The 12,342-nt window shown below is 41.4% G+C and overlaps 1 protein-coding gene across 3 annotated transcripts in view; it reads left to right on the top strand.

Annotated features, from left to right (window-relative positions):
• The first annotated feature begins 860 nt into the window (after nt 1–860).
• Nucleotides 861–12,342, top strand: part of NUP214 (nucleoporin 214) — a 90,813-nt gene continuing 79,331 nt past the window's right edge. For 2 of the 3 annotated variants that reach the window (XM_032478678.1, XM_014556926.2), the window contains exons 1-9: nt 862–1,018; nt 3,783–3,978; nt 4,620–4,771; nt 5,960–6,158; nt 6,808–6,878; nt 7,761–7,824; nt 8,271–8,374; nt 9,970–10,076; nt 10,721–10,787. In XM_032478678.1, the coding sequence (XP_032334569.1) occupies nt 974–1,018; nt 3,783–3,978; nt 4,620–4,771; nt 5,960–6,158; nt 6,808–6,878; nt 7,761–7,824; nt 8,271–8,374; nt 9,970–10,076; nt 10,721–10,787 (1,005 nt within the window). In that variant the 5' untranslated portion in view covers nt 862–973. Of the gene's footprint in view, nt 1,019–3,782; nt 3,979–4,619; nt 4,772–5,959; nt 6,159–6,807; nt 6,879–7,760; nt 7,825–8,270; nt 8,375–9,969; nt 10,077–10,720; nt 10,788–12,342 lie in introns of all 3 variants that reach the window. The other variant, XM_032478679.1, reaches the window with a different exon arrangement.

Below are 12,342 nucleotides of genomic sequence, written 5' to 3' on the forward strand. Positions count from 1 at the left end.
GAAAACCAAATAGTAAGTGGCAGAATATGCCCCCCAAATTCCCCTGGAGCTGACTCATGGGCTCCAAGCTAAGAACCTCTTGTCTGAGAGCATTTATAATTCCACTACAAAAATCTTTACCTAGGACTGTGTAATAGCCATCAATTAGTATATTCAGACAAACTGAATTCTAATCCTGCCTTCACCACTTTCTGACTGAAGGGCATTGTGAAATTTGCTTAACTTCTCTGTGCTTCCAGTTACCTCATTCATCAAATGGCACTAATAACCCTTAAGTGACCAGGATTAAGTAACAGATCTAAAGCGTTTTGCTAAGTCTCCAGGCTCTTGCTCTGGAAATGATTACCTTTCCAGGAGTAAGCAAAGCTGATCTTGGTGCCCTTTAACCCCCTCTTTCGACCTTCGTGGGTAGACACACAAGGGTCTCCGTGGCGAAGCCCCACGTCACCAAATTTCTGAATTTTTTTCCTCCACACTCCCCCTCCAAAGACTCCCAGGAGCTGCCCCTTGGAAATATTTGTCCAGTTCCTAACTTCTCTGAAATCGGAACTGTTAATAACCACCTACATCCGAGGATTACTGTGAAATCTAACAAAACGAGCGAGGAGGGCACGGGCATGAATCGCCCAGTGAGTGTGACCAACACGAAGCAAGCCGGTTCCGGTGGAATCCCGGCGATGGCACCTGGACGCTCCTGGGCGAAGGAGCACGAGCCCCGCGGCCACGCCCCCTACTCGGTCCGGCCAATGGCAAGCGGCGGCCAGGAAGGCGCTCGGCTTCAGATGGTCCCTCAGCCTTCGCAGACAACACCGCCGAGCGAGGTGTGTGGCGTCACCAACCCGCGCCGGAAGTGAGGGATTTTCTGAGCGCCGCTAGCGCTGAGGGAAGGAAGTTGGCCTGGGAGAGGCCTGGGCTGTGTCGGCAAGGCCGCGGGCGGCAGCGGTGGCTGCTTTGACCAACTGAGGGCGGCGCGATGGGAGACGAGATGGATGCCGTGATCCCCGAGCGGGAGATGAAGGTCAGACACTGGCCAGGGCCTCCCTCCCTTCTTAGTTCTGGCGTTGCCTTGGAGCCCCGCTGAACTGCGGAGCGCGGGTGCCGGCCGCCCCACCCCCCGCTTCCTCGAACAGTTTGCCGCTTTCAGAGTTTTCACCTACGCGTCCTGGAGCGCTCTGTCTTGCCGCCGGCGTGAAAGCCCCACAGAATGCAGTTTCCCCGTCCTTTGTTGGTCTTGTGAGAGTCTCTTGAGTTACCCTAGCTACTTTAATGTGGTGGTCGGAGTAGTGATAGTAATTACTGTTTCTTCAGCGTATGCTCTGTGTCAGGCACTGATAATTACTATAGCAACCTTACGAAGTAGTGTTACTGTAGAGGAACAAATCGAGGCTCGGAAAGTAACTTACCCAAAGCTACATCTGACAAGCGGACTGAAATCCAGGTGTTTTTGTTGTTGTTTTTAAGACCCTCTTTTTTTTTAATTTTAAAATTTTATTGAGTTATAGTCAGTTTACAATATTGTGTCAATTCCTGGTGTAGAGCACAATTTTTCAGCCATACATGAATATACATATGTTCATTTTCACATTCTTTTTCACCGTGAGCTACCACAAGATCTTGTATTTATTTCCCTGTGCTATACAGTATAAACTTGTTTATTTATTCTATATATACCTGTCAGTATCTACAAATTTCGAACTCCCAGTCTATCCCTTCCCACCCCCATCCCCCGGCAACCACAAGTTTGTATTCTATGTCTATGAGTCTGTTTCTGTTTTATATTTAAGTTCATTTGTCTTCTTTTTTTTTTTTTTTTAGATTCCACATATGAGTGATATCATATGGTATTTTTTCTTTTTCTGGCTCGCTTCACTTAGAATGACATTCTCCAGGGACATCCGTATTGCTGCAAATGGCATTATGTTGTGATTTTATGGCTGAATAGTATTCCATTGTATAAATATACCACAACTTCTTTATCCAGTCATATGTCGATGGACATTTAGGCTGTTTCCATGACTTGGCTGTTGTAAATAGTGCTGCTATGAACATTGGGGTGCTGGTGTTAAGACCCTCTCTTTACTCTCAGTGTACTAGTACTTATTTAAGGTGGCCCAGGTTTGCCTAATGCAGAGCCAGGGTTCATCACTTATCTCACAAAGCTTTCGTTAACTAGAGTCAGAGGACTGTTTTTGGTATTGGAAATCAGCCTGAAGTCAGGAAACTTGAGAGAGCCAGGTGATCCAAATGATGGTTATAAACACCTGAAAGGGAATAAGGTGTAGGAAGCTTTTAGGCATTTGAACAGCAGGTCACTGAAATGCATTTAGGGAGTAGTAATCCATACCATATTGACAGTAGTAGTTCCTTATTTCTTCTTAATCACGCCAAGGGCCAGCCACCTAGTGAGTGTGTGCCGTATTCCTCGGGTGTGCTGGAGCAGAAGGAAAAAAGGTTTTAGAACCATAGACTTAGAAGATGATAGTCTCCCTCTGAGTTACTGATTACAAGACCCCCGTAGGATATTTGGGATTATCAGGATGAGAATTAATAAAAAAGATTGAAAATTGTATGGTCTCACCTGGAAAACTATGGATTTCTGGTCACTGTACTGAGTTGGAATTAAGAGTATTTCAGTTAATCTTTTAGCAAATATGTATTAAACATCGAATCCAAGGAAATTAGTTTGTGGGGTGTTAAGGATCCTGTATGAAACACCATGAATGTAAAATGAAGGCTGAGAAAGGCTGTCTGGCTTTTACACTTTTGGAGTATAACCACATATTTTTTTCACCAAAACCTTGACCTAAAGATAGGTTTAGAACTGAAGGAAAAAAACAAGCCACGTATAATACAATTTAACATAATGATTGCAAACTTACAGAACTCTTTTCACCAAGAAATGGTAACACTGAAAATTCTTTGAAAGCATATAGATAAATTGATGAAAGACTAGATAAGTCAGGCATTGACAGGAGGTTGGGGAAGGCTCTCAGACCCTCAGGTACTAAGGAGAATGAAAATGGAAGGAAATGAAAAGTGGAGGTGGCCCTGGATGTGGCTGACGCAGTTGTGGGAGGGAAGCCCAGTGTCTGGAGGTGAGACTCTAGGGGTGGACGGGTCAAGCCGTGCTGGCCTTACAGCCTGTATTAAGGGGTTTGTACTTGATTTTAGATGTCCTCGCAGCATCTAGGTATGTTTATAGGTCTTGAACACTGAGAGATTGATCATATGTGCCCTTTTCTGTGATGGGAGTTTTGTTTAGCATTTGATAACAGGTACGCTAGTTCTTGAGACTTTGTTATCATTCGGTGGTCATTGTTTCCATGTATATTTGTTGCATACTGCACTAGTTTGAGCTTACCGGGTAGTTGGGGGTGTTTTCAATATTTACCAACAAATTATTAAGCACTACTTTGGATCATAAGACAATACATACCTTGAAATAGGACAAGATTATAAATAATAAAGTGCAGCTTGTGTGGTGGTTCAGACAATAATTTAGGAATTCAGAAAAGGAAAAGATTAGTGTTCACTGGATTAGTCAAGGAAGGCTTCATGAAAGAATTTTTTTAAATTTGTTTTATGCAGTCAATACTAATAAGCTCTATGCCAGGTACCGTGATACCATAAGAAGCTTTAAAACGACTGAGCCCCAGAATCCTGAGACCCAGGGTAATATATCAACACTTTATTGTACTGGAATTGGGTGTACTGGAATATAGTGACGTGTGATTTAATTTCCTGTTGTTCCTGAATCCCCTTGTTTTGACCCCTCCCCACAGGATTTTCAGTTTAGAGCGCTGAAAAAGGTGAGAATCTTTGACCCCCCTGAGGAGCTGCCCAAGGAACGCTCGAGTCTGCTTGCCGTGTCCAACAAATATGGCCTGGTCTTTGCTGGTGGAGCCAGTGGGTTGCAGATTTTCCCTACTAAAAATCTTCTTATTCAAAATAAACCTGGAGATGATCCCAATAAGATAGGTAAGTTACTTGATTTATTTTGCCTAATAGAGGAGTGTAGTGAAGTTTGCTAACGCAGTTTGCTTCCCAAGGAATCATCCTGGTACTAAAATTACAACTGCTGTTAGCCCTGGGATCAATTCCTTGAGAATAAGTTCTAGGTGGGCTGTGGGAAGCCTTTCTGGGTGTTCTCTTTGGTCCTTTGTATTTCTCTTTTGATGAAGTTCCCCTCTGAGCTCAGAGAGAGGAACAGTTTGCCCTGCTTTTTAAAATTTTTGCTCAGTTAAACTTGGTTTCTGACTCTCCAGGAAAAGAGTTTTGTTGCTCGGCTCTTTAGTTGACACAGCAGCACCATCCAAACAAATGGGAATGTGTACTGTTTGGAGCATTGTTGCAAAAATACAGGACAGGAGAGTATTTTCAACAAGGGCGACAGCTGCAGGTAGTGTCTCCAGGTCACGTGAGGAAGGGCCCCCGGGATACTTAGTGCATTGTTGCTCATCTGTCAGACAGCTAAGATTTATCTGCACAGCTAGGTAGCAGGCTGTGTGCGTATGTTTGTGTAGATGCGAAAATTATTTCACATAGACCTGAATAGAGGGGTTGTGGCTTCTGCTTAGAACATTCCATTTTCTGCTTTGTGTTTTTTTATGTTTTCGTAGTTGATAAAGTTCAAAGCTTGCTAGTTCCTATGAAATTCCCGATACACCATCTGGCCCTGAGCTGTGATAACCTCACACTTTCCGTGTGCATGATGTCCAGTGAATATGGTTCCATTATTGCTTTTTTTGATGTTCGCACATTCTCAAATGAGGTAAGCTGCCGGGAAACTGTAGGGACCTAAGGTCAACATGGGACCTAAGGATCGAATCATAGCCTAGAAGTTCTTGGTTGACCTTTGAGTTTTTTCTAGATTAAAATATGGGTTTTTAAAACGTTCTTAATTATAGAATCATAGATCTTTTGAGATAGAAGTGACTTCAAGAAGTCATTTCAGGAGGGAAGACAGCTCATTGGTAGAGTGCATGCTTAGCAGGCACGAGGTCCTGGGTTCAATCCCTACTACCTCCATTTAAATAATGAATAAATAAAAACCTAATTATCCCTCCCACCCAAAGAAGAAAGAAATTATTTCGTGACACCACCTGCCCCAAGGTGTTTTCATTTCTCATTTACATGTGAGACAGCCAAGGTCCAGGGATCCTTAGGTGACTTGCCCGAGACGGTAGAGTTAATAGATACTGTCCGAAGCTCTCACATCCTGGGTCTCTGGCCTCCTAACGCAGTGTTCCTCCATCCCGGGCCGTTTGGTAAAGCTAATAGTCAATGGTGGCGCGTGTGTGTGCTGGCTGTGTGCCAGGCCCTGTGCTGCGCCTTCCGTGTCTTGTTCCTGTCAGGCCTGCCTCGCATGGCCTTGCACCGTGGGTGCTGTCTTCTTCATCTCCCTGCCGGAGGAACGGGCCCAGAGAGTTTTAGTACCTGTTCAGGGGCCCAGCACTGCTTGGGGGTTTTTTTGGTTTGTTTGCTTTTGGTACCTTTTATATCATTAATCTTTTGTTAGCCTTCTACCACAAGTAGAAGAAGTAAAAGAAGCTTCTTTTAATGAGGCTGTTTTGGAAATTTGAAGCCTTTTGAGGCTTCTGCCTACCAATTAAAATAAGTACAATAGTTTAAGGTGAGAGCACTCTAAAATTCAAGGGCGCAGCACTGCTAAGAATCAGAGCCCAGATGTTAATTCAGTGTCTGCTCTTTATTGGTTATTTTGCATTTGTGTGTGCACGTGTTAGGAGTCCCTCCTAGCACGCTAAAATAATGGCCATTTTCAAAGTTGTTTTAAAATTGTAACAAATAGGTTGTCACGTACAGCTACATATTTTTTCATGGTCACAGAGAAAAGTGAACTGTAATTTGAGAAAACTTGCATATTCCAGAATTTTCTTTGACTATTGAATGTCTCTTCATTAATTTATTTGTTTTGGTTTCTGGGCATTTGTTTTAAAAGGCTAAGCAGCAGAAACGCCCATTTGCCTATCATAAGCTTTTGAAAGATGCAGGGGGCATGGTGATCGATATGAAGTGGAACCCTACTGTTTCCTCCATGGTGGCAGTTTGTCTGGCTGATGGCAGCATTGCTGTCCTCCAAGTCACAGAGACAGTGAAAGTGTGTGCGACTCTTCCTTCCACAGTGGGAGTAACGTCTGGTGGGTAATAAAGTCTTCTACTCTGTAACATATACTAACGGTAATCTATTTAAAAATTAATTTCTGGAAAAAAAATTTGGGTTTTTTGTTGTATTTGTTGTTTTTTGGCAGAAGTGGAAAGAGTATTTCCATAGTTAATGTCCTTGATACCAAACAGCATACATAATTTAATTTGAATGTTCTTAGGTTTTCTGAAGAAAAATATTTTGGTATAGCTGGTTTAGAAGTGTGTTTTTGAAAATAATTGTTTCGATCTGAAAAGCTCGTACTCTGAAACAGACATTTGTATCTTCAGCAGAAAAGCGTTAGAAAACATCAAATAGGAGCAAGAGAATGATTTCTTGATATTTGAAAACTTTGTTCTTGTATTTAGAGACTACAGAGTTTTTATACTTTACAGCTTCCTGGGCAATACTCCTTTGAAAAAGCATTTTTAGTAGCTGATTCAGTGGCCCAGTGATAAATCACAATTGGCTTAATTATCAAAATGATTTTTCTTCTTTTACTTTGCCTAGTAAGGATGATCCCACAGTCTTTCATGGGCTGACAGAGGACTAAGAGGTAGTGATTATGTAGGTGTTTTGGTGCAGATCTCATTGATTTGCTCCATTTTCTTTAGTTTTTAACTGGTGGCATTCTCTTTACTCAGTTTGCTGGAGCCCCAAGGGAAAGCAGCTGGCAGTGGGAAAACAGAATGGAACTGTGGTCCAGTATCTTCCTGTAAGTCTTCCCTTGGACTTCAGAACTTTTTAAATTAAGTTGCCTACTGTTTTGGAGGTGGTTTGGGAGTATTTTTGATGTTTTTTTCCTATTAAAATGTAACTCGCACTGATTGCAACAAATTTGTCAGTACCCGTGTGAATGTGGGGTAGAGTTGTTGCATGTCCACTCTGTTGTCCTCTCACTGTGGGCTTCCAGCAATAACACTCATGAATATTCTTCAGTGTAAATTGACAGAGAATACATGTATGTCCAGTCAAGCCTGGGTGGGAAGAATCGGTTCACAGGCAACGTCAAAGCCTGTGTTGTTGTGCGTTCCTCCTGTTCTCAGAGGGGCTGCAGAGTGTGAATGTGGTGGAATAGGTGTCAGGTTAAAGGTTTATTTCTTTTTTGTTACCACAAAAACTTGTAATGTGAAATTTGGCACATATTCTTTTAGGGCATAAGAAGATAATACAGTTGGTTTAATTTTACTGTTTGCCTTTTTAAAAAATATCTTAATAGTATATTGAAGTCTTTTTTCCATCTCATTACGCTTAGAGCTACTTCATTCTTTTGAATGGCTGCGTGGTAGTCCACTGTTAAATGTGCTGTAATTGACTTATCCATGCATTACTGATGGTTATCTGCATCAGTAAGAGTGGTTTTGCCACTATAAATGGTATTGCGTTGAGCATCCTCATACCTACATCCAATCACGTTCATGTGAGCATTTCTGTAGGATGGGGTTCTAGAAGTAGGCATCCCCTCTTCTCTGTGTTCATCTTCTCCTGGCTGGAGACATGAGACTTAGGTGGCTTCTAGGGGAACATACTGTATTTGGCAGTCTCGTTGTTTTGCGGTTTGTTATATCTGACACTTCTTTTCAAATCTCTATTTCAGACTTTGCAGGAAAAAAAAGTCATTCCCTGTCCTCCATTTTATGAGTCAGATCATCCCGTCAGAGGTAACACATCTGATTCTTACTGGGCTGACCTCTAACGAGGTGCTGCTGTCTGTATTGCTAAAATTTCAGATCATGTGATGTAACTGTATACCTGCTCAAGGCAGTGTTGATGTATGAAAACTCATTATTTCTCTTAGCTAATTAAGTCACTGTAACAATAATCCTCTGGTAGATGTCTACGTCTCTGGGTAAATGCCATTAAATGTGGATCCTAGTTTTTTAGAATTCTTCATAATTTGCCTTGATTGTAATCCATCAGAAAAAAAAAATACCACTTTGGGATAAATTTGGGCTTCTTGAGTCTTTGTGAATTATATTTAGTCAGTGAAATCTGGACCTTTGTTAAAGCCATAGCAGTTGGGTTTTTTATCCAGGAGGTGTTAATTTTATAATATACTGAGGTTAATCTAAACACAAGATGCTTTACTAGAATGTGTGTCTTTCAGTTCTGGATGTGCTGTGGATCGGTACATACGAATTCACAATAGTATATGCTGCTGCAGACGGAACCTTGGAAACTTCCCCAGATGTGGTGATGGCTCTGCTCCCGGTATGTGTATGAAAGGGATGCCTTCAGTTTCCTTTCCGTATGTCAGTGGTGGTGCAACTCGAGGTGTAAGATTTTAATGCTGCACCATGGGCCTGGGGACCAAATTACGGTGTCCACTTAGAGCATGTTCTTCTATTGAGTCACAGGGTGAAAAAAGTCATAAAACTTACCTTTGCTCAAGCTGTGAACTGTGAGTCATGGTAGATGTTAACCTGATAAAGACATTTTAGAAAAGCAAGAAAATACTTTGATTTTTAAATTTTGTTGACTTATTTATTTGTCAGATATTTATTGATTGCCCACACAGTGTGGTTTAGAGCTGAGAATACAGCTGTGACCAAGGCAAAGTCCTGGCTTTTGTGGGTGTTGCATTTGAATGCTAGTCCACAGACAAGTGTTGGATCGAGGAGTGCTGAGGGGCGGAGGATGACTGCGGTGCCGCTTAGGTTAGATGGTCAAGGAAGGCCTCTGAGGAAGAGCCATTTAAGTGAGGGAGTGAGTCATTTTGACAATGAAGAAGGATGGACATGAATAATAAGGTCCACAGCGTCTTACTAAATTGCAGTCGCAGTAAAAAAAAAAATAGCAGGTGAGACAGGACTTCCATTTCCAAATCCTGCTAGCCTTCAAAGTCTAGGAACATGCTGAATACATACATAAATGTTTAAATATAACAAAAGTGGGAGTTGCACTAGTCATTCTGTTTTGCAGCCTTGTTTTACTGAGTAAATTGCAGGCATCTTTCTATGTCAATAAAATCTGAATTTTGCTTTTGGACAGTCAGTTTATTTAGCGCTTCCTCTCCTGGTGGTTACTCAGCGTGTTTTCAGCTTTTCCCTATTTTAAAGAATGCTTACGTACCTTAATGTACATTTTGTGGAGTTATGGGGTTTTTTTAGAATTAATACCTAGAATTGAATTTGCTATATCAAGCAGTATATGCTTTCTTGATAGGCTTTTGAAAACATTGCCAAAGTATCTTTCAGAAAAGTTGTATCCGTTTATACTCCTACCCCCAGTGGGACTGCCAGTCACCCAACAGGTGTGTCAGTATGCAGTGCTACCATTTTCATCTTTGCCAATCTGAGATGAAAAAACGTACCTTGTTTTTACTAACTCTTTTGGATTCCAGATAATAAACATATTTTTAAAATTCCAACCAAATTAAGATGCTATTTCAAGATGTCATTAAGGTTTTCTGTTCCCAGGGATAATAAATTAATACTAGCATTTGCTGACTCCTGCTTATGTCCGAAGTGCTGGGCTAGACGCCTCACTTATGTCCATTCATGTCACACAACAGCCTTCGATGGAGGTTTTAAGGTCCGTCATGCATGTGGGAAAACAGACGTTGAGTAATCTGTCCGTATGAAGTGACAGAAAAGTTTGAATTCAGTTTGGTCAGCGACCAATGTTTCTATTCTTTGTGCTGCTCACTGCTGCCTTTGTATCATGTCTGTATATTTGGACATAGATTTTGACATGAATTTTCTCATAAAACTTAAAATGATTTAATTTTTTGAGATCCTTAACTGTGTAGGATTAAAGAAAAATTGTCCATGAGATTTTTTTTTCTCTCATTCTGTTCATTGTAGAAAAAAGAAGAAAAGCACCCAGAGGTGTTTGTGAACTTCATGGAGCCCTGCTACGGCAGCTGTACAGAGAGGCAGCATCATTACTACCTCAGCTACGTTGAGGAGTGGTGAGCGCGTACCCAGGGACGGGGTTTCTGCCCTCACCGTCAGCTCACACCTGAGTCACTTTGTCCTGCTTGTTCTGTTCTGTTTCCTCTCAGTAAGAGGAAAATAGAGGATGGAGATGCCCTGAACATATTTTCAGCTGATGCTGGATAATGCCTTTCTGACTACTGCCTCTGTTTCCCCAATCTTGAATTATTTAGCTCAAATATATACTCAACTTAAAAATCCAGTTTTTCCAATAATACCAGTGATGACTTAAAGTACTGATATGTAAGGAACATATTAAAAGTTTTCCTCTGAGCAGAAGTGTCTCTTTGAAAGATAAATTACTTGAAGCAAAGCTTCTGTCCTCAAACTATGTTATCCTCTCTACAGGGCAGCACATTTATTGGGAATTCTGCCTTGATTCTGTTGTTTCTCTCCTTTGTCTTAGGTAGGCAGTTGGCTGAGTCTCAGGGCTTTAGCCTATGAACTAAAAAGTAAAGCTTTACATTGAAAATCTTCTTACCTTTCCTCAACCATGTAGAAAACCTTGACTTCCTCCTTGACATTTCGAGGAAATCCTTGTAGATGTTACCACTGACTTAAGTCAAGGTGGAACTGTTGCTGTTTGAATTTAATGGTCTTCTGATTTTATTCTTTGAAGGGATTTAGTGCTGGCAGCATCTGCGGCTTCAACAGAAGTTAGTATCCTTGCTCGACAAAGCAGCCAGGTAAATGTCTCGCTTTTGTCCCTTTTATGTGATGCTTCTCTGAGGAAGATTTTGGAGGGAGTTAACTATGAGGTTAAGCTTTAGATGAAGTCACATCCCTTTTAATGAGTTTCTGGATAAGAGCAAAGCTTAAATGACACAGAGCCTTGGGCCAAATGGCTTGGGTATTGCATTGGACAAACATGGGTGTCAGATTTAGCAGTTCCTTCAGTGTCATAAAAAGCCCTTCTGTGTGTGGTTGCATCCACGTGTGTGGATACATACTAGTAATCAGCTTCCAGTAGGAGTGGGTACACCTGGATGTTTACCTGGGAGGTTTTTCCTGCTGGATGTGTACCTAGGTATACCTGGCTGTATGCCTAGGGGGTTTTTTCTGCTTTGTTCTGTTTAACCATCTTTGTTTTCTTCCTGTTACTTAAAACCTGCCTTTTCTGTTAAGTTGACTATAACCCATCCGTGACTATAGATGAGAGACATGCAAATCAAACCAAATTGAGACTCATCAGAAATACTTCCTGTTTGACTTTGCAAAACTACCAGAAAGCTAAAAGCACCTGTGTGTCTAAGCACCAGTCTCCCTTCTTCTGCTTTGTCCTCCTCGCAGGCCAGAAGTGGGCTGAGGGGGTCCGGGTGTGGCCGCCCTGAGCTGGGGTAGGCTACGCAGAGTGACTCCGCAGGAGGCACAGTGAGAGGGAAACTTTTCTTCCTTTCTTTCTTTCTTCAGTTATATAATTAGTAAAGGCCAGTTAATGGTTGTAGTAAATTTGGCTGTACATCAAGAATAAACATTTCTTTCCAGAAGCCACAAGACATTTTGAAAAATTGATTGTACCAAGTCAAATATAGAAAAGACATTGCACGGTTTATGATACCGTGATAAAGCTGGATGATAATACAATTTTAAACAAAACAAAATGGAAATACTGGTAAATGTATATACATGTATATAAAATCACTGTTTGAAATAATTCACGTCAAAGAGAATCTCAAAGCTGCAGTTGCAGACTACTCAGAAATGGTGGCAGAGACAAACATGAAAACCTAGAGCTGTGCTTACAGAACAAGAGAGAATGAAGAGTTAATGAGCAACAGATGACCAATCAGCACAGTGTTTGATGTACAATGTGAGCCAAATTTAGCACTTTTGCTGCACTTTGTAAAGGATTGTGAGAGAGGAATGCAGAGAGCTTTGAATGTGGGTCAGTTACATATTAAACTAATCAAAACCAAGTGGATCAGAAGTCTGCCAACTTCAAAGATTTTTTTTTTTTTATTGCTAAGAAAACCAGGATAATGACCTAAAATTTCTTTTACTTCTGAACATTAAAATGATAAACTATTTTTCTGCTGCCGTCTTGGTGTTAGGTGTGGCCACATGGATTGAGTTCCACCTATTGCAATGGGATCAGAAGTTTCCGTGCTAATTCTAGGCCTGGCCTGTGAAGCTATAGGCCTCCTCCATTTGCTTTTCCCTTTGTCACATGGATGCAAAGGACCAAAGTACTGGCTTGTGCAGTCACAAGCTAGAAGGAGCTTGGATCCTTGAATACAGCTG

This window comes from Camelus ferus, chromosome 4, assembly GCF_009834535.1.
Source record: "Camelus ferus isolate YT-003-E chromosome 4, BCGSAC_Cfer_1.0, whole genome shotgun sequence".
Lineage (NCBI taxonomy): Eukaryota > Metazoa > Chordata > Mammalia > Artiodactyla > Camelidae > Camelus > Camelus ferus.